Source organism: Melopsittacus undulatus, chromosome 8, assembly GCF_012275295.1.
Source record: "Melopsittacus undulatus isolate bMelUnd1 chromosome 8, bMelUnd1.mat.Z, whole genome shotgun sequence".
NCBI classification, from domain to species: domain Eukaryota; kingdom Metazoa; phylum Chordata; class Aves; order Psittaciformes; family Psittaculidae; genus Melopsittacus; species Melopsittacus undulatus.
In genome coordinates, this window is record NC_047534.1 from 7,620,647 (window position 1) to 7,643,168 (window position 22,522).

The 22,522-nt window shown below is 38.4% G+C and overlaps 1 protein-coding gene across 1 annotated transcript; it reads left to right on the forward strand.

The window, feature by feature from the left end:
- Positions 1–10,866: 10,866 nt before the first annotated feature.
- Positions 10,867–13,567, forward strand: LOC101877160 (parvalbumin, thymic CPV3). Its single transcript, XM_005145287.2, has 4 exons — positions 10,867–10,932; positions 11,276–11,408; positions 11,840–11,949; positions 13,447–13,567. The coding sequence occupies exons 1-4, from the start codon at positions 10,872–10,874 to the stop codon at positions 13,470–13,472; spliced, it is 330 nt and encodes a 109-aa protein (XP_005145344.1). The 5' UTR covers positions 10,867–10,871; the 3' UTR covers positions 13,473–13,567.
- Positions 13,568–22,522: the final 8,955 nt, after the last annotated feature.

Consider the following 22,522-nt stretch of genomic DNA (forward strand, 5'->3'; position numbering starts at 1 on the left):
CCACACAAAACATGAATGGAAATAAACAGAGATCTCCAAATGCTGTGCAGTTCTATGAATCACAGAATGATTTGGGATGGAAGGGACCCTAAAGACCATCTAGTTCCAAACCCCTGCCATGGGCAGGGACACCTTCCACTAGAACACCATGTTCAAAGCCCCATCCAGCCTGACTTTGAACACTGCCAGGGATGGGGCAGCCACAGCTTCTCTGGGCACCCTGTGCCAGAGCCTCACCACCCTCACAATTAAGAATTTTTTCCTAATATCTAAACTAAATCTGCCCCCTTTCAGTTTAAAGCCATCACTTCTTGTTCTATCACTATTTGCCCTTGTGAACAGTCCCTCTCCAACTTTCTTCTCAGTGCCATTAGGCACTGGAAGCTGCTCTGAAATCTCCCCCAGAGCCTTGTCTTCTCGAGGCCGATCAAACCCAACACTCTCAGCCTGTCTTCATAGGAGAGGTGCTCCAGCCCTGTGAGCATCTTTGTTGCCTTCTCTGGACTCACTCCAGCAGCTCCACATCCTTATGTTGGGGGCCCCAGAGCTGAAAGCCAGCTCATGTTGAGCTTCTCATCAACCAGCATGTTAGGTTTTGTCCTCTGCTTTTGCATCTTAAGGCTTAACTAGAGAAAATAACAGGCCAGATGCACTACATACATGATGGCTGTTGGCTCCTGAGGGGCAGCTGTCCTGGTTTGCCCTAGGACCTAGGTTGCAACTGCCCCAGAAATCAAACCTGGCTGCCCTCATGGGGAAGCATCAGAGGCTGATAGAGCAAGATCAATATGAATTCTGTCTCCTTGGATGAGAGACAACTGTGTGTGTGCATGTGCTGAAGGAGCTGCAAGACAAATAACAAAGAAAGGACTGGATCACAATGAAACACTCCGATAACACTGAAAATACTCATTTCATGTAGGGATAACTGACAGACTGTGAAGATAAAAATAGAAGTTCTGCTTGAGTTTGCTTTTTATTCTTGCAAGATTTTTTACTAGACTGAATTCAAAGGGCTATTTTTCTCTAATCTTTCTTTTTATCATGATATTCTATCTTCGAGAGCATATTCATCTGACTGGTTAAAAAGTAAGCTTAGAAAAATTCTTGCCTCTCTTAAGTCTACATCTTAGTAGCAAAGATGGCACAGCAAGGAAAATGAATCCTGCCTCCATGGGGTCCGTTTTAACTTTGTCTTTTTAATCCAATGTAACAAAAAGGATTTTTACATGTTGTGATGCAACATCCCTCTTACTTTGTTACCATTATTCTCAGTGAAGTTAGAGGACATTTTGTCATTAAATGCAAAATTATTTACAAAGAGCATTAGAAACAGTCTTAAGAATTGAGTCAGACTTGGAATTTTATAGCTATTACCAATACCAAACTCTAAATGCTTTCAGTACCACGTATGTCTCTCTCATTTGTCCCTCTCACCTTCAACAGATGCTTACTGCAGCATTTCTCAGCCAGTGCCAGAGCTTTGACTGATGCATTCCTGGCAGCAGGTGATAGTGATGGAGATGGTAAAATTGGAGTGGGTGATTAAGACTGTATTTATCTAACAGAGGAATACCTGTCCCTGAGACTTTCTGGTGGTTAGCTCTATGCAGCTGCCCTACTCAATACACTAGTTATTACGCATCTGATTCCAAGATGCTCAGGTCTGCTCAGTATTGTAGAGAGGATCTAACACAGGAGCTGGTCTGTATGCTACCCTTGGCTACAGGTTTTTAGTCCATTTTATCACCTACAGAGATTTTTTTGGGACTGGAAACAAAACTGATATGTTTGTAAAATTTCAGTATATAATTTCACTGCTTTTTACTACTGAACTATGGTACAATGTAACACTTAAATGCAACACTTCCTTTGTCCTGAGTATCTATTGTTATGAGTATACAATGTGCTACTTTTAGGAATGAGCTTCCCATTTTAACTCTAAAATTAAGTACTTTCGTTGTCTGTGTGATCGCATATTGTGGTTTCTTTGTTATTTTTATTTTTGTTATCTTTTCTTTTACCGAGTTTCAAGCTCTGGTCAAATTTTAAGAAGCAGTTAAGATAAAGACCAAGATACCAGTGTCATAAACATTTCCTTTTGCAAACTTACTATTTATTTACACATTTTGTACCCATTAAGAATCTCTGGCAAGTGATTTCCTACTGCTGGAAAACATCTGAAGTAGTGCAAGCACTATCTATCTCTATTTCAAGCAAAAGGTCTTCATACCACTGGGAGACTGAATTGGAATCCATTCTGCTCATCTGAATTGGGGCATTAAAGATGCAAGTAAAAATATTAAGAGAAGGAGAAACTAGAAGCATTTCTGTGGCCATTTAATTTTCAATATTTGCATAAATAGATAGCACCTGTTATAAAAAACTAAAATCAGTAAAACATGCAGATGTAAAACCTGGTTATGGTAACTGGTAGCAGTGGTATTTAACTAAGAGGTATATTTAATGCTCCAAATGTTTTTATGTCATTCTTTACGCAACTGATTATGTTTCATACACTAATTAAATGGCAAGACACAGCACTAATTAGCTGTCAGTTTTAATATAAGATTAACTGGATCCAAGACAAACCTCAAATACTGAAACAGCGAGAGGTCTCCAAGGAACCACTCACCTTCCTGCCCACCTGATGGCACCATTGCTCCACTTGCAGGAAGTTAAAATGACTTTCTATCTATCTGCTCGGATTAATTCAAGTCAGAACACTCCTAGTGCCCCACCTGCCCACTTCTGTGGATGACTCAGTTTTGCTAAATCAAATCATCTCTGAATACAGAATGCTAGCATCTTGTTTTCCAGAACGTGTGAGCAGAATGCAAGTCTCAGGAAAGGTCTGTAGTGCTAGTCTGCATTAGGGAAATAAATACCTTTTGTTAGATCCATTTTGCACACTGAATGCCTTTAATGCCATCCATATGGCCCTACATACCCAGCACACCAGCTGTATTTAGGAAGTTGCACGCTGTGGCACAGAGATACAAAGAAGCAAGACATGGTTCTACCTGCACAGGGGTAGAAGTCAAGAGCCCAGAGTTCCCCTCTCTGGTGAGTACGAGACCTGAATGTCTGCACACAGAGATCCAGAACAGATTTGGTACCCTTTAATCATATCCATGCTATTTTCTTGCAGTATCAATGTAAAAAGTATTAATTGTTACCATAATCTGAAGTTATTTATTTTGCATGGAAGCCTAATTATAAAGATGTGGTTTTACAACCCACACAGATGTAACTGAAGGCAAAGGCAGCTGTGTTTTGAATACAACTAGGTGAAAAGCGCTTTGAAAAATCAAGTCCCTGGTGCTTCATAATGGCAAACTGGAGCATGTTGCCCCAATAATTAAAGCTCTATTGCTTTTCTTCATCTCAAAACTGAGGATAACTTTATGCCCACATCTCACAGGGCTCTAAAATTAGTGCACAAATGTTTGTGAGGTAAGTATGATGAGAAATTGACGTATTGATGAGAAAATGAACATGACCCAGCAGTGTGCACTCGCAGCCCAGACAGCTATCTGTATCTTGGGCTGCATCAAGAGGAGTGTGACCAGCAGGTCAAAGGAGGTGATCCAGCCCCTCTACTCTGCTCTCGTGAGACCTCACTTGGAGTATTGTGTGCAATTCTGGTGTCCTCAACATAAAAAGGACATGGAACTGTTGGAACAAGTCCAGAGGAGGCCATGAGGATGATCAGGGGACTGGAGCACCTCCTGTATGAAGACAGGCTGAGAGAGTTGGGGCTGTTCAGCCTGGAGAAGAGAAGGCTGCGTGGAGACCTCATAGCAGCCTTCCAGTATCTGAAGGAGGCTATAGGGACACTTGGCAGCATCCAAGGCCAGGTTGGACAGAGCCTTGGGTGATATGATTTAGTGGGAGGTGTCCATGCCCATGGGAGGGGGGTTGGAACTGGATGATCTTAAGGTGCTTTCCAACCCTAACTATTCTGTGATTCTATGATTCTAAGTATAATAAAGAAGGGCACCATTAAAATATTGCTAAGAAATTAATCTTGTTTTTTTTACAGATTGAAACAGTAGGCTGGAAATTAGGAATGAGGAGAATGCAAAACTCTGAATGGCTGCTCATTAACTGAAGTTCATCCAGCTTGTGCAGTAAATTAGGGTTCTGGTTGAAAAGTAAGAGTGTGATGATGTCTTTGTAATTTTGACATACTACAAACAGAGCAATCAAATTAGATTACAAAAATTAACTAATTGCTAACAGTTCCTAAACTAGGAAGTATGGTGTATAGGGGATTTTGGTTTACATATGTAATAAAAATAGACATCCAAACAGCCTTTAAAAAAAAAACTAGATGGCTTTAACTATGCAGAACTTTATATTTCCAACTTGATAGTTACCTCCTATATACTCTTTTCAACAGATCTGGAACTCTTGAAAAGTTTGCTTTTGGACATTAATCTCACAAAAACCTGTACAACTGTCTTGTACTGTACTTGTTGGAGCTATTGAGGAAGATGTTTCAGTATTTGCAGATCAAAAATCCTCATTTCAAAATTTTCTGGAAATACTCTAGTGGTTCTGATGCATGACACATTTATGATAAGACATTATGGAGAAGGAAGGAAACATTAATACAATGTTGGGGGAAATCTATGGAACTTCAATGAATACTCAATTATGTGTTCATTATACATTAGTCCAAAATATATTTCCACTAACATTAATGAATGAACCAGTATTGGAGAATTTTCCTTAACAGTGAAAAAAGAATTACCCAAACAAAGCGACAAACAAAGGAAAATTAGAGGAATTAGTAAGTGCAGTCTGACTGCAGGGCTAAAAGCTCTCATTATCGTCAGAAAATGCGATGTATCTCAGCTGATACCATGTTTTATATTTTCACTAAGTAATACTACTCACCTGAAGATCTTCAATCATCATACTAATATTAGTAATATTAATATTAGTATCTAAATGAGAAAGGCACAGACAGCTCAGATAACTGAGCAGGCAGCTCCTTTACTTACCCACATTTACTCCCACACTGATTAGCCTCCTAGGCCTACAAATCTAAGGCAATTTCACCACTTACCATTCCATTAAGAATAGTAAAAAATTAATGACAAGGTAAGTCTGATATCAGCTTCAGTGATCACTCCAGAAAGTTAAGAAGAGCTTGTGACTAGAGTAGTTTTTAGACCTTTTCTTCTTTTAGTATAAGCAGATTGGTGGAGAAAATGCAGTTTTCTGTCTACATGAACACACTTCCTTTCTTGCTTTCTTTTCCTCTCTGTCTCTCACTCACATAGGTTGTCAGATACTGTGAAATTTCTGTAACTGCTTATTATGTGCTTTAAGAAAGCTCCTCAAATTGTGCTTGTAAGGGCACAGCTGGAAAGACTGCTGCATGATCATAAACATACATTCCCACATTGCTCCCTTAAACTGAAGAACACTCCTCTAGAATCATACATTTGGAGGTCTGAGACCATGGCTTGTATTCTGCAAATGTGTCTATCCAACCTTTTCTGCCAGAGTCCCTATGTATGTGATTGTCTTTTCTCAATGGAATTTTGTCACATGCTTTATGCATGTGTATTAAGTGCTTGTTTGAATCTAGACACCTGCTTCTCCTTTATTTAGAAGGCCATTTCTGTTAAACAAGTGACTTTTGATGATTACTTCTGATAAGATTAACTCTGATTATAGGGTATTTTTACTTTATACCTCACTAAGGGTTACATATCCTCCTACTGCTGAAATTAATGGCAGAAATCGCACTGCCATCAATTAGGACAGGTGGTGAATACAGCACTGAAGTGGTTCCAACTCTTTCTATTTGCCTTATTTTACCATGGCTTCTTACACTTTGGGTCATAGTGAAATATAGCCACATACAAAAAGCCTTTGGTAACAGTATAGTAACACTGTACATATCTTTTACATGTCACAAAAGACAGCATCCAGATTATTTCACAGCCTCCAACTTTAAGGCACAGTTACTCTTAAAATGCACAGAAAACCTGAACAATTTAGACTTTTAAAGCTCACTCCATCTGACACTGTCTGTAATGCTGACAGCAGACAAGTATCTTAAACAATTACACTTAGGGTCAGAGATTTTTTTGTGTTACTGAGTCACAGAAGCACTTGCCAGTGCATTTAAAGACAGCAGACAGCATATCAAATGCTAGCAGAGATCTTCCAGGACAGCTTTTTAAGTGAAAAAATACCCTGATCAGATCAAGCTCTGTGAATTACTTCCGCTATTAATCATTTATGTTAGTCTATTCTGCTATCATTTTCAAATAGGAATCAATCTCATTTACACAGAATACTAAGGACATAATCAAAAGTGGAGAAAGTACACAAGACATTTCTCTTAACATGAGAGAAGTACCTGTCTCAGTTTAGCTCCAGACTCACAGTGCTGCAGGATGGATTCTACAGTCCAGATCTCTGCTCAGCACTAGGGGTAATGTCCTCTACTTGTTGCAGGGAAAGAAAGCTTTGTCACTGAGGCTTTCCAAAGCCTGGATTTAATCCTTCATTGTAATAATGCACAATGCCAAAAAAATCAAATACTAAACCATGTTCTTAAACTCTTCTGTTTAATATGGTAAAAGATTATGGCTCAAGGAACCATTCAAATTGGATTCTGTAATTATTTCTGTATGATTAAAGCATGTGTCTTAAGAGACAACTTAAAGTGGCAGGATAGAACTCATTTTGTTGTAAAGGCACTTTTCAATTATGGTAACTATATTCACACTAAGATTCTCTGCTATCACCATTGAGACATCAACATTAATGATCAATCCCACAGGTTACCAAGTATCTATTTTCATTTCTTCCATACTCATTACAAAGACAAAATCTGTTATCCAGGATCATGACACAATTGTTCTGGCCCTAGTACAACCAGGACTGAAAGATGGGAGTTGTGTGGGTTTCACGAGTTGCTACGGTGCCTCCTTACAATGCTGTAGTTGGTCTCAGGTTAACACCTCTCCTCTGATCTCACCTGAGACAACTGCTGATGTTTCTTTTGCATCTGCTTGAAGTCTTTGGTTGATTGCCACTGCTAATTCATTCTATACATTATACCAAACAGAACACAAAGAATACAAGGCTAGTCCACAACCTGACAATGATTTACTGAAACAAAACTATCCTCTGCTCATTAGAAAAGTGAATGGTACTTGATTTGAAGAGTTAGTTTATAAGTGTAGATTCCTAGCAAGAAATTATCAGTAGGATTTCTCTGTATTTCTCAGAACTACACTTTTGTGTTTAATTCTGGAAGTCTGAAACAAAACAAAAATGGCTTTAATATTCCTGTATATGTTGTCCGTAAAGACACCTCCGGAAAAAAGAACAGAAGTTATAAGGGCACATAAACCTTCACATGAACAACTCAACAGCACTTTCAGATGTCCCCACAGAGCAGAAAAATCGAAACCAAACAAATTAATAATTTTGCTTGTATTTCACAGGAACAAGTGCTAAATGTTCCTGGAAACTGTGCAATACTCAGATTCTGCACCAGATTTTGCAGTTGTTAACTGCCTACCTAGCAGCTGTTGTACTGGTCGAGTTATTAGGTATTTTCTTTATAGCTTTACATTGCTTGCATAATATCTTTTAGGAAATTTCATTTATGGAGCTCAGGTTTTGAACCCCTAAAAAGGGATTACAATTGCCTAAGAAAATGCATACCCCAGAAGTAAGGAAAACAGGCAGATGATTTAGCTGTAAAATAGATTATCTAATTAAAATAACCCTTTCTATATTATACTCATCCCTGATTATTTCATTCTAATTGTAGTGAAGGGAAACCTGTACTTCAGATGAGGTGTCATTAATAAATAAATAAAACCCAGTAACCTTAGATTCCCAGCTGTATCAATATACAATGACATCAACATGATTCTGAAATTCAGCTCTTTTAGGCTTTTGTAAACCATCTTTCAGCCAGGATTAGCATCACTTTTGTTGTCAGTGTTGAATTTCAAACATTAAAAGATCCCTTCATAAGCAATAGTGAACTTGTAGCAACTAGCTCACTTTTATTTGAGATCATATTTTAATATAATACTAATTCTGGCTACTTTGCTACTGTTGAATACATGTAAAAACATTTCAGCACTCTATGTGCCATGGTAGAGTGTATGGAGTAACCAGATGCCATTGAGTGCTTTTTGCACTTAAAAAGTACTTATTTGGTGCTTTTATTTTGGTGCTTATATTTTAATACTATTCCTGAATTAGTTGCAGACATAATTTGAGCTTGAGTATTATATGCTCGCCTTGATCTCATCATTTTTCTCTATTCCACTTCAATTTTCTCATTCTCATTAGCTTTCAATATTTAGTGTTGAACTGCAAGTCAAAAATTTAAGCAAAGCATGCAGATCAATCAGCAGCAGAAATAGAGAAAGAGCATAGTAGGAGCAAGCACAGATAAAGGAAGCCTACTATAAAGTAACATCTATGGCACTATCATGGAGAACTAGAAAAAAACATTTTCTCTAGGAACATCTTGGCAGTAAAAATGTCATGAGGAAACAGTAAAAAAACCCTTCTTTTAAAACTCATATCAACTTGAGATGATTGTAAAGGGGAAAATTCACAACAGACCGCAAAAATGTACCCTCAAGGATGAAAGCTGTTTCAGGGTGATTCCATAGAAAGCACAATATGTGCTTCATTCCCACTGCCACTGTCTGGCAGATCATAACATCATGCAAACCTCAGACAGAAAGTATGTGAATATATAGTTTTAAAAGAAGATGATAAATTAAAAGAACACCAAAAGGACCTGAGATCAGCTCTTCAATTTGTATAAATAAACATTTTTGATTTCTTTTAACCAGGCAATACGAATTTACAACAGGCCAGGATTCCCATGTTTAGTGGGAGAGCGTTCTTCCAGATTACTGCAGACAGTTCTCCTACTGCGACAGGAGAGCATTCTTTTGCTACTAGACAGCTGATATTTGGGATTAAAGATACATCTGATTATTTGTGATCGATGTACCTTCTTTTGTGTACAAAAAAGATAGCAAGGAAGTTAAAAGTATCATTAAATGATGTATGCTTTCTCATGTCAATTATGCCTATTTCTCTATCCAAATTCAGACAAACAGGTGCTACGGAACAACTGCTATGCTTCATACTTTTCTTACTGTCATTAAACCAATCAGGAGTAAACCCACTGTAGTCCACTAACTTCCACCAGGGCTTAGATACATTAATACTCCACAGCATAATTTGTAACTTTTGCTACTGTAAAAAATGTTACTTGTTCAGCATAACATGCTATTTCCATCCATGAAAAAAATCAATGCTCAAGTATTTGGAGAAAACTACTTTAGATACCATAATAGACTATTACACTATAAACTCTAGCCAAAATACAGGTGGGTCTCATTGGTTTTCACCCTACAATTTTGTCCACATAAACCCCCTTAAAGATGGAGATAGATTTTTGTCTGAAGGAAATCCTCTTATCTGTTGTTCTCAATTTTCTTAAGGTTTTTGGTTTTTTTCAAAGCTAATGTTCATGAAATATATAAGCCCCCACTTTTTTATACCTACAGTCTTAATTTCTTATAAGGAAATAGATTCTGAGAGTGTGTTGTAAAATGTATATAAATGTATCTCCACACTAACAAAGTCTGATTCCTACCACTTCAAGTAAGTCTCTTATTGATTTCATGTAATTTAAAATATTCAAAATAGATAAATAAGTAGGCCATCTGATTATACATAATGTTCCAGGGAATACAAACAGGATCAGCTTGGTCAGCTTTACCTAGTTTCAGAGTTTTGCTCTCACTGAAGGCATTGGTTTCTGTTCTACCCCTGAATAGGGATAGCACTGCAATTTAGAAACAAGCCAGGAAATCTGAAATGCTGCTTATTGGTTTCTCTTCATAAGGATTTGACTTCATAAGGATTTGACTGCTGGAGTCATCTTCCAATGAGCAACTCTAAGGTCCAGAGGTTAACTGAAATCTTTAACATACTTGGAGACTGAAAGACAACGTTTTGATGGCAGAGTTGTACTTAATTAAGCACAAGAGGATTTATTAAAAAAACTGTTGTTCTTGTCCATATTATCTTAGGATATAAATAGAAAGAAAAGTTTAATTAGTTAAGGAAGAAATTTGAGCTAGGTCTCAAACCAAACATTCGATCCATCAAACAGTAACCTAAGTAGTGGTTATTGTCACCTTTTGAATCCTTTATAAGCCAGAGTGGCAAGCCAGAGCCGACATTACTATTTTGCCTGGTATCCCCTCAGCTATTTTTCCTTTACCTAGCTGAGAAAACTATAAAGGTGAGCAGCTGACTTGAGATTAATTAAATGAAATTACTGTGCAGGGCTGCAACAGTAGTAAGTACAATAACCATTGTTCTAAGATTTTTATTTTAATTGCTGGAATTACATTTGGATGGACTTTATATAGAGATAAGTATCAGTTTTCTTTTTATTCTTCAGAACTGTTGGGGAGAAAACAGAAGCAAACCTTCTTGACTGTCTTTTTTCCACTGCATATACTGTTACTTGTATTGCCAGATGCCATGCATTCCAGTAAGACTAATTATAAGATTAATGGTTACATAGAATTTAAAATGTGCCGTACTTCTACAAGATGCAGGTAAATTATAAAAAAGTGATCATCAACTCACATCATCTATGTAATCCATGTAATTAAGAAGTATTAATTCAGCATTTATATTTTTAAGGAAGTAATATACTAAGTCTTCTAGTTTATTTAGGAATAGCAGTGATGACGGTTTGGTCTATGATTTTTTTTGTAACATGCATTTACATTTCACAAATCTGTCTGCAATATATTATTTTGCACAGGTTTGAAATGAGCCTTACAGACATTCTAAGCCCTTCCGATATTGCTGCTGCTCTGCGAGACTGCCAAGGTGAGCAAACAATTAAAACTCAAAATCTATTTGTGTAACACGTGGCAAGTTCAATGCAATCCAAAAGGAATACTGAACAAGCACATACTGTAAACATGTTTCTATAATCTCTTTACTTAGCTGTCGTGACTGATTTATATTGTCAGTTTGTAACTTACTCCCATGTGATTTTTTTAGTTGTTTAGGAGGGTATGGTTCAGTATCGCAAAATTTACTCTTTGACAAGCTTTATCTATGGTTCATGTTTAGAACAATTAAATTGTAACAAAGCAGCATCTTCAGGCCTTTTAGGAACAGTGAACGCAGTGGTCTGGGGTTAATTCATTTATTAATTTATTTTCAGCTCCAGATTCCTTTACTCCCAAAAAATTCTTTCAGATCAGTGGAATGTCTAAAAAGAGTAGCAGCCAACTGAAGGAGATCTTCCGGATTCTTGACAATGATCAAAGTGGCTTTATCGAGGAAGATGAGCTCAAGTAAGGATTTTGTTAACTGTTCAGAGGCTATCCAAAAACCAGCACCTTTTTTCTTTCCAGAACTGTTTTGTACATGAGAGCACAAGTTACGCTGAATTCTGCTAAAACTTCCAGCAGATTGTGAAGGGTGTATTTAAGTAGATAATTCCTACAGAGAGACAACTAGTAAATACCTGCTTTTAATGCTCAGTATAGAAAAAATAGCTTCCTTGGGATGGATTTTGGTAGTGGGTAGAATCAACTGTATCAGGGCAGGACTTACAAAACAGAAAAGTATGACTAAGATTTAGTTTGTCTATCAAAGCAGAATTTGAAGGACTTGGGTATGGTGGTAAATAATTTCTTTATATACAGCTATTATTTTGATTATACAGCCAGCATAAAATAAAAATATTCTGTGAAAATCATAATCAAAGTTATTTTCTTTCTAGGTATTTCCTTCAGAGGTTTGAGTGTGGAGCCAGAGTGTTAACCTCCTCAGAAACCAAGACCTTCTTGGCAGCTGCAGATCATGATGGGGATGGTAAAATTGGGGCTGAAGGTATTAATGTACTTATATACAGAATAAGGCTCATCGGGGTGTGTTGCAATGATGTGTGATTCTCTTTTATTCCCATGGTACATTAATCTACCTCCAGCAATTTTACTGAAATCCTTGTAGTAGCAACCTGTTCAAGGGAGGAAACAGTATCTGATCTTACAGGTTCATCTCTGCAACTCCTTTTGCATAAGCAAGTCAAAGAAACCCACTTAGGCTGCCCTAAGGAGCTTTCTCACAAATTTACAGTTGTTTTGAAAGGAGCTGCCCTTTATTTCTCCTCCCACTTACTCTGATTTATGGCAGCACTAACATTGCTTGTAATACACAAAAGTAAAATCAAGGGCAAAAGATCCACCTCTTCACAGGAGAACCAACAGCACCTATATGGGCTCATTTGCAGCAGTTATCTCCCAACAGAAGTTACACTAATCAGTGAAATCATTCACAGTATGCAAGAGCTAGCAGCATGTAGTTTGTTTTGCATGAGAAGAACAGAATGATCAAGTGTCACTACCCTGACATGAGATTCCACAACAGGCTCCCTGCATGGGGATGGATATTATTTATCTTCAGTGGCAGTTGAAAGATCAGATAGAAAGGAGCAGCTGTTCTAAGAAGCACATATTGCACTCACCCTGTGGAAATGCTGGTGTGATTTAATGGCCGCTCAGTGCAGAAACCTCCTGATCTCCTAACAGCATATTTCTGTGTCCTATTTTGACCAGGAAGCACACGCTCACACAAAAGGCTTGCAGCTAGTGGCAACTTGCCCCATGAAAGAAGCATGCTACCTAGACAAGCATGAAAGGGGCTTAGGGAATAGCACGCAGGGAATGTGCTGGTATGCAGATTCCCTATCACACTGTGCCAGGAGGACAGAACTCTTCTGTTTCTCTCTTTAGAAGGAATTAAATTCAGTTCCTTAGGAAATATGCCAGAATAAACACACATGATTTATGAAGCAATCTATATACTAATACAATCACTCAGGAGTGGGACTGATAAAATACTCTAACTCACAGAAGACAGACATTTAAAAGATCTTCCAAATAATAATATCTTACTGCACAACAATACTTCAGTATCATTCCACATGGAACTGCACACTGTTTTTTGGGTACACACACTTTGCAATTGCTGAAGCGTTACAAACCACTAATAAGACACATGGATTCACTTTTAATTATTGTATTTCAGGTCTTCACTGCTTCTTACTCAAATTACATAGTAGCCATTCTGTTATTTTTGCCCAAGATCAGTAATATGCAGAGAGACAGCTGAAACTACCCTGAACGTTATATTATTCTTTATAAATGTCAGCAAAACACTTCCATCTGTTGTTTAGAAGGACAACATTAGGCAATGTCTCTCAGTCATCTATCAGGTAATTGTTTTCTGTTAAATCCTATTATAAATCTCTGGGTAAGCCACCAATCTTTTACTCCTATTCCTTTCATTTTAGTATTTCTACTGTAAATATTCTTTTATCTTTTGCAGAATTCCAGGAAATGGTGCAGTCTTAAAGGTTCAAAAGGACCAAGCAAAATACAATCCGGGTGAATCTGCACAAGACACTCCAAAACCTTGAAAACCAGGACTCCCTTATTTATCTTGACTGTGACTTGTTCATTGCCTTAGTAACATAATGAAACACTGATTAATGATTTTTTTCATTGTGTGGATCATTTACCATGCTCTAAACTCTACTTTAGCAGACACTTCCCTTAAAAATATCCAATAAAAATTGATTACATACTGTAGCTTGTGTCTTTTTTTCTGACTGCAAAACTGAAATATGTGAATTCTTAAGAGTGTTAATACCTCCAAGATCTTAATCTTATAAGACCTTCATATATGGAATATATCTCAAAATCTATTTACAGTAGTCCTTCTGGATTAAGCTTGAAGTTTTCGAAACACTCAGATCTTCATCGAAGACTAGGAGCTGAGATACAGTTCTGAGGTAGGTGCAGATAAAATCTCTCACTGACTTCCAAGTGAAAAACAGTTATAAGTTTTTGCTTAAGACATGATTTCTACATGAGATCATTGCTGTCTCAAACCATTCTTTTTACATTAGTTGATGAAGAGAACAAGAAAGCAAAACTCCTTTTCCTGTGGAAAACCTCTGTAGACTTACGGCTTCAGATAACTATGAGGCTTTACAAAGGAGAAGGGAACCAAAAACCATGATCTTGGTGGTATTTTCTATCTTTCTCAATGGGAAAGACTAAAAGTCTGCAGTAAGAATTTGTAGAAATGCATGTTGAGAAATCTCCAACATACTCTCCTGTCTTTTCAGTCTGTGTCTGCCATATTAAAAGCATCCTTCACAAAAGCATCTATCTCTAGGGATGCTGAAGAAACATCTTTTTATGAAATTCAGTCATTAGAGAGGTGTTTAGATGCTCTGATGGAGTATTTATGTATTCATTTACTTTCTCAACATTAACAAGTGCTGTACACTGCAGTTCACACACATGCAGCTTGTAGGAGTCGTCATAACAAAACAGAAGCCTTTTCAGCAAAGTGTATGGTTTAGTCACTGCAGTTTCAATACATTTCTTCCTTTGCTGCATGCAAATGACTACATTCAAAATTAACTGCATTTTTTCCTTGTCAAAAGTCTCTATAAATACCGGTAATGCAAAAAAGAAAAAAAAAAACAAACAAAACCAACAAAGTCAGATCTGAATTGTTAACAAGAAACCAGCTGTTGCTGGGGAAGAGATTGAAGAATCTGAACACACTTGTGAGAGGGCTATATATCTTTCAGAGCAAAAAAGACACAGTCTTTCTCTCTAACGCTTCAGTATGCCAGCTCTCCCAGCGCGTATTTTGCAAACCTAACAAAACAGTAACTAAAAAATTCCTGTTGGTCTCAAACATGTTCATCATTGAAGCAAAAGCAATTAACTAAATTCAAATTTTCCATCTGTGATCTTCCAAGACACCCTGAACAGCTGCATCAATAAAAATTCTATAACATTTCATTTCCAAGTACTCACCTCTATGTCTTCTCTGCAGCCATCTACTTCTCTAGGAGCCAAGGACTGAAGAGCCAGCCAGAACACCACTCCTGCCTTTAGAAAAAACATATGTATATTAATCCACAATTCTTAATAGCCAACAATTTAAAAGAGAATTTTTGACCCATTTAAAAATGTTTTCAAGCAGCTTAATTTGGGATACAATTTGTTTGTAAGCTGTATACTCAGTACACATGAAAATTTAATATGGACATCAATTTTTTCTTTTATAATGCAAAAAATAATACAAACTGATAAAAAATAATACTTAATTTGAATAGTATTTCTTCTTATTATTAAATATGCTCACCTGACATAAGTCACTAGAGTATCAGTGACTTTAACATAGCTGCTCGGATTTACACAGTCTGAGGATCTGATCCATGAGAATCTGACCCATGTAAATTCTCATAGCGCAAGACAGATGTCACAGGATATTGACAAGAAATAAAGTGTGTTCTTGGCAATGAAAATCAGTCTGATGACAGAAGGGTCTTGGAGCAGTTCACATGTGAGTTACAAACAAATCCCTCTCCATTTCACTGACAGTTAAGTGTCCTGACCTTGACTAATTGTATTATATCAGGCAGGTAAATGCTTGTAAAAGAAAGAATATTGCAGTTGCTCTTGCACTCTGGCTCTTCTCAATGTTTCACCCTTTGCACTATGCACCTACTCAAAGAAACCAAGAGACAAGTATAAATTCTGTTATTCCTCACTAAGGTGTAACACACTGCTGGAGCAGGTTACTCGACCGAGGCAAACAGAAAATTCATTCAGTGCCCTGGCCCACAACAAACTTCAGTGAAATCAGAACTTCCTTCATTTCCTAGATAAGAAGAACATACCATAGCTGTTTGCCTCTGAAGTTTGTGTAAAACATCTGAACTACGAAATATACTTAGGTCCAATCAAGAGGCAGGGAACAAAAAGAGTAGGGAAGCACTTTGTGACCTGACACACATCCTCTTAACTAGTTTCCATGTAAAGGCTTTAGAAAAATCTTGTTCATTATTACTTATTCAAAGTATGACTCAATTGTTCACCGATAGCTTATTATTGTATACAAGTAGGGCACTACAGCACCAAACAGAAAAAAATACAACCCACATACTCGAGATATTCTGAGAATTCTCTAACATCCAAAGTATTGCACTTAAAGGAATCTTTACATGTATTTCCATCAGGAAAAAAAGTACCTTAAAAAAACTTAATAGTACAGCAGCTACTCCAGCAGATTACTGTTCTCTGAGGAAGAACAGGTTAAGTAAAGGGATACTTGTTGACTTGTAGGATTTCTGAAGTAGAAGAAACTTTTAAAGTTAAAACAACTTATATGGCTTCTCTAGAATCCTTGAAATACTAATTGATAATTTTGACTGCTCTTGTAAAACATGTGAAAACATGTGACAGTGATAACTCAAACTGGATTTACTCACTGATCCCTTGTCTGCTTGATGACCTAAAATAAATGCCATTGGTAAGTCTCCTTCTAGAGACATGGTATGTAGAATTCCAATTGTTTCAAGTAGGCACTTGTAATTCAGAAAACTCCTAAGCATAGCTTTATTGACTGACAACAAAGGAAAAAGTAAAGATATTTACTACCTTTCACCACTATTTAACGTGTGGATATGGTGCTTGCTGAAGGAAATCAAAGGATCATAGAACAGTTCGGGTTGGAAGAGACCTTCAAAGACCATCTAGTCCAACTCCCCTGCAATGAGCAGGGACATGTTAAACTAGATCAGGTTGCCCAGAACCACATCCAGCCTGGCCTTGAATGTCTCAAGGGATGGTGCATTCACCACCTCTCTGGCAACCTGTGCCAGCGTTTTACCACCCTCATTGTAAAGAACTTTTTCCTCACATGCAGCCTGAATCTCCCTCTTTTAGTTTAAACCCATCACCCCTCATCCTATTGCAACAGGACCTACTGAAATGTCTCTCCTCATTTTTCTTATAGGCCCTTTTTCAGAACTGAAAGGCTGCAATAGGATCTTCCTGGAGCCTTTTCTTCTCCAGGCTGGACAACCCCAACTCTCTCAGCCTTTCCTCACAGGAGAGATGCTCCAGCCCTCTAGTCGTTTTTGTGGCCCTAAATGAATGAGCAGCCACTTTCTAGGTTCATATATTTACTGAATGGGATGAAAATAAGGACTGTATTCATAAACTGTACTCACGGCAAAGATTTGACATGAGAGGCAGTATTCAGAAAGCTACAACTGAGAATCACGCATACAGATTGCAATAAAAGTTGCAACTAGTTTTCAGAATTACCACTGTACATTGCATACTAAAGTTATTCACTAGACACAAGTAAAAAAATACAGTTTTAGAAAGCTATACCACAAAAATACAAGTTGACTTCCATTTCTTGTTCACTTTATTTACCCCATAATACTTTGTGCCATGTCACCCTGTTTACGAATAGCTAAAATTAAAATATAAAAGAATAAACAGTGGATTTATTCAACTTCTAAGCATAGATAATACCATATCTTAAATACATCAAACTATGACATAATTCTTCATATAGTTCTCTCTCATTTCTTACTATGATTAGCAGAGAAATAATTAACATTTTCCTATAATTCATCTTCAGAGCTGAAATGTTTTTAATCATCTAGCCCCTTCCTCATTCTCTCTTCCCAGCTTTTCTCTCACACGCACTACAGATCCAGGCTAGTAACAACACTATGCATTCCTGTTAAACACATTAAATAAATCAAAACATTTAAATATCTCAAGTTATGCATGAAAGTAGGTGGTTATTGCTATTCAGTAACTTTGTATCCTTAATCATAACCAAAGCTGGCATAAAGTTACTGCATTCCTTTAGCAAATCTCTGATCCTGCAAAACAAATACATCCATTATTAAACTGTCTCTACTCACCACAACACTCAGATAGTTGCTCACATTCCTTGACATCACACTAAGAAGAAATCTGGGGGAGATGAGTGATGCTCCTAGCAGGATGCCTGCATCTAGCTGCAGTGTTGTATTTTCACATCCAGTGACGAAGGCCTTTTGGAGCATTAACAAAGCGTGCAGACCAGGGATACACATGCATTGTGCTTTTTGCTGGATCACAGTGCTGTTTTGTCATTTATTTGCTAAACTAATCCCAAACCGCTGAGTCTACACATTTGTTAACACATTTAGACCACATACTCTCAATGGAACAGCTATTTGAGCTGTCAGCTGTATTTATTTAGAGCTGTCAGCTCTAACACCCAGAGTGATTTATAGTATACCTCTTTGTTCATGCAGCTGATGGAAATGTTCAAAATAGTACCTAGAAATAGGCTCGACAAACCAAAACATATGACTACACAACACCATTTCTTACTCCTACGTTTGGAAATGCATTGGAAAGCACTCATAAAGTTGTTAATTGTCTCTCGATGCAGGGGTTGTCCTGCAAATTCCCAGTGTACTTATGCAGAAGTTTAATTTTACATAATCATGGGCTAGGAATCACATTTCAAAGTCAGGGTGATCTGATGCCACTTTGCAAATGTCAAGGTGTGGTGTTACTGCACATACAATTAAGAAGATGGGATGAAATTGGAACCACAATCGAAGTTTCTTCCTGCCCTGTTAATTTGTACATTAGAAAGGTAATCATTTAATTGAACCTGTTATCACTTACTCTTTGTAGATTCTCACAGATATTTTCACCAAAAGCAATGTCAAGTTACAGATGAGGTTGCACTGGACAGAATTATATTTTAGCAATCACTACACATATATACCCGTCCTGGGGAAAGTTTGGCACAGAAACACCTTCCTTAGCTATCACCAATTACACTAAGTATCCACTGCCGGACCATACGCCTCCACAACATATCCCTTGCAACAGTATTTGTATTACAGCAGAAAATAGGCACCCCAGTCACAAACCAGGATCTTCATTGTGTTGAGTCCCGAATAAACACACATCTAAACATATAAGCCAACACAAGCCAAAATCCACAGTCACTGCAGCTTTATCATTTCTTTGGTAAGAAATTAATTAACTTGAGTATTAATTTTTAAAATTTCCATGTTTTACTTTAAGTAAGTAGCATAAAGAAATTAACTTCCATTCTCGCATGCAGCCCTCATCACCCCTCCCTGTAGTACGACAGTAGCGAGGAAGGGGACTTTGCTTTTCTCATTTGATATATTCAGTCCTGACTGGATGTTCCCAGAAATTGTCTCATCTGTGTTGCAGCCTTCAGATGGACAGACCATAACTCTAAAGGGCTGATCTGTGCGCACTGACGAATTTTAACTCAGCTGTAGGCTAGGAATCAGTAATTACTGCATTTGGATGCCTCACCCTGACACATTGGCCTGATCCTTAGCCCCTTTTCAGAGAAACCCCATGGAGCTCAGCACGGCAGGATCTTCCCCCATTCTGAGTTCTTGTGCTGGCAAAAAACTATGTCACCTTCCATCATGGCCCCTCTGAAAACAACTGCATTAAATTATAAATCACACTCTCCCCACAGCTTTGGAAACATTTCTGGCAGCTGTTTGAGACCTGGCTGACACTGACTGGAAATGCTCTGTCTGCTGCTGTGGCTCAGCCTGTTATTTTGCTCCTACATGCCCAGTCCATATATAAGGAGCTGCTCAGTTCTTGAAAGTGTGATAAACACATAAATGTATTGGCTTTTGCAAATCATAGGTGTGGTTATGTGGATATAATTATACCAGTTTATAGTAACAAAACCAAAGCTCAATAAAGACATAAGATGAGCGAACTAGAGTCGTATAGTAGAAGAATCTGTAAAATTAAAAAGAAGAAAAGGGGGGGGGGGGGTTGCATGCTTGATAGAAAAGCTAGTGCCTGTAAAATATAGAGTTAAAGTACTTTTTAGCTTAACTTAGGTTGTAGAAAGAGAACAATGTTTATGTTGTCAGCCTGTGGAATTTAGTGGCCCCACTAAATGTGAGTTAACTGTTTCACACTGGTCCTCTAAAGTATCTTTAGTTTTAAAGAACAATGTTTGTGTTGTAAGTCTGTGGTGAGATAACAAGATTTAGTGACCCCACTAAGCATGAAAGAGTTATTTCACACCATCCTTGCACTTATCAGTTAGTTCAAAGACAGAGCCTCCCGAACATCTGCTAGCTTGGGATACTCCTGTCCTGCTATAAATTTTGCAGGAAGGTCACACTGTTTCAAATCTTTGTTAGTTATTAGAATAATTACAGATATGGCTGGCTTTAGTGAGTTGTGTAATTACTGGGACGTCCAACTGGGCCAAAGGTGAAAAGCACACTGTGAGGAAGACTGCTTACTTCATCTTGAAGACCCCTCCTCACATGAGGAAGACTGATTACTTCATCCTCAAGACCCCCGCCCACAATTATTGAAGAGCAGTGCGCAGACACCAAGAGGAGGAGACTTATGATAATAAATTACTGGACTTAATTATAATGTCCCCTGCCTATATGCAGGGATTATGAATATGTATGTGACTAATGGAATTGTGAACGTATATAAACCTGTAACAAATACTAATCATTTGCGCCTCTGGCTATGGTCACGCGCCCAGCGCTGTTTGCTTTTGCTTTATTGACTTTGTCCCTTAATAAAACCTTGTTATCTTGTTTAGAGAAGTAGATTCGTATTTCACAAAAGGTTTGGGTTAAATGTTATGCATGCAGGCAGGAAAGGTGATACAGAAGGTGGTGATGAGCTCCATACTCATACTACATTTAGATGAATTCATGTATTCAAACTCCATGTTGAACCACAGAATCATAGAACAGTTAGGATCGGAAAGGACCTTAAGATCATCTAGTTCCAACCCCCCTGCCATGGACAGGGACACCTCACACTAAACCATGTCACCCAAGGCTCTGTCCACCCTGGCCTTGAACACTGCCAGGGATGGAGCACTCACAACTTCCTTGGGCAACCCATTCCAGTAAGAGCCTGAGAGGGCCTTAGCATGTCTGTCCATTTGACTCACCAGACCTCACAGCCAGCCAGCACCTCCATTTTGTGCCTCACAAGAGGAAACCTACTCCATTTGGTCCTTCCCCCCCCCTCCTTACAAAAAGCATCATCTTCCATTTTGTGCCTTCCACTCCTCACAAGCAGCAACCCTCTCTATCTTGTACCCCTCTCCCTCCCAAAAAGTAGCCCCTTACATTTTGTGTCTCACACGGGTCATCCTCTTCCCTTTTCTGCCTTCCATCTCTCACAAGAGACAGCCCCTTATGTTTTGTGCCTCCTCCCTCTCACAGAAGGCATTCTCCACCATTTTGTGCCTTCCACCCCTCACATGAAACAGCTCCCTGCATTTTGTGCCTCCCCTCCCTCACAAGAGGTAGTCTCCACCATTTTGTGCCAGGTTCCAGGAGGGTCTGCAGCCATAAGCATGGCAGTAGGATGTGACAGAGCTGCAAACTGACACTGCCAGCCCAGGGGGAAGTAATGGTCATCTCTCTCTTGCTTACACCACTCAGTTTTTTGAGTACAGACATTAAATATTAAATTACTGCAGTCTTACAGCATCTCTATTCCACACAGTGCTCCTACAGCACTGAACTGGGATGTCAAGTAAGCCATCACCTGCAGAAGCTGATGGAGGACTACCCTGAATGACGCTATTGGCACTGAAAGTGAATATAAACTAAGGGTGATGACAGGAACAGAAATAATAACTAAAGTGAAAAATTAAAAACACCCAAAATACTATTTCCTTTCAGATTTAATCTGGCACAACTCCAAGAAAGCTTACCAGTACATTTTTCTAAATGACCTGCAGGAAAGAGGTGTTCAATTGTATCTTTTATTCTAAGTGTTTATTTGAGCAATTATGTAACTTTATTCAGATTCCTAAATTTCATACTCCTATAGAGAAAGTGATGCACCTCTTAACCATGGAGCTGGTTTTACTTATCACTTAGATCACACTTAATTTTGATTAAAATGAGAATTGAAAAGTAACAGAAAAGCTTTATCATTTTATTTGTTAAATATCACTATCTTAAATGTTCCAGACAAAAAACCGAAAAATAATCACAATAAACATATTGTAGGTATTTATGGAGAAAGGATTACCTCCACTAAGTGTTGCTAGATGACATTCCTTTCAACATATTCGAACCTGTAGATCTCATCTTTCAGATCTCAACATTTTACCTCAGAAAAATAAAGCGCTTCTACTGTTTTCAGCTGCCCGGCAGCTCTGAACAAATCGGAAGGGAACTGAACTGCGCTATGTTCGCTCTGCATACAAGGGGCGATAGCCAAACGGTGATTTGCACTGCGGCACACACCGGTCCCACCGGCAGCAACTTCACGCCTGCAGAGGGGATGCCTGGGAACGGCTGTGCTGGGCTCACGGACCGCTGACCAGGCACAACCTCTTGCTGAGCCAAGCGGCTCCCCAACGCCCTGCGGGTCCCCACATCCCTGCCAATGGCCGGAGCTGCTCAGGTGCAGCCAGTCCCGCGCTACCTCCCGCCGTTCCTCTCCCCGCCAGCGAGGCGCTGCGGAGCGCCGTCCCCCGCCGCGCCGGTAGCGCTTCCTGT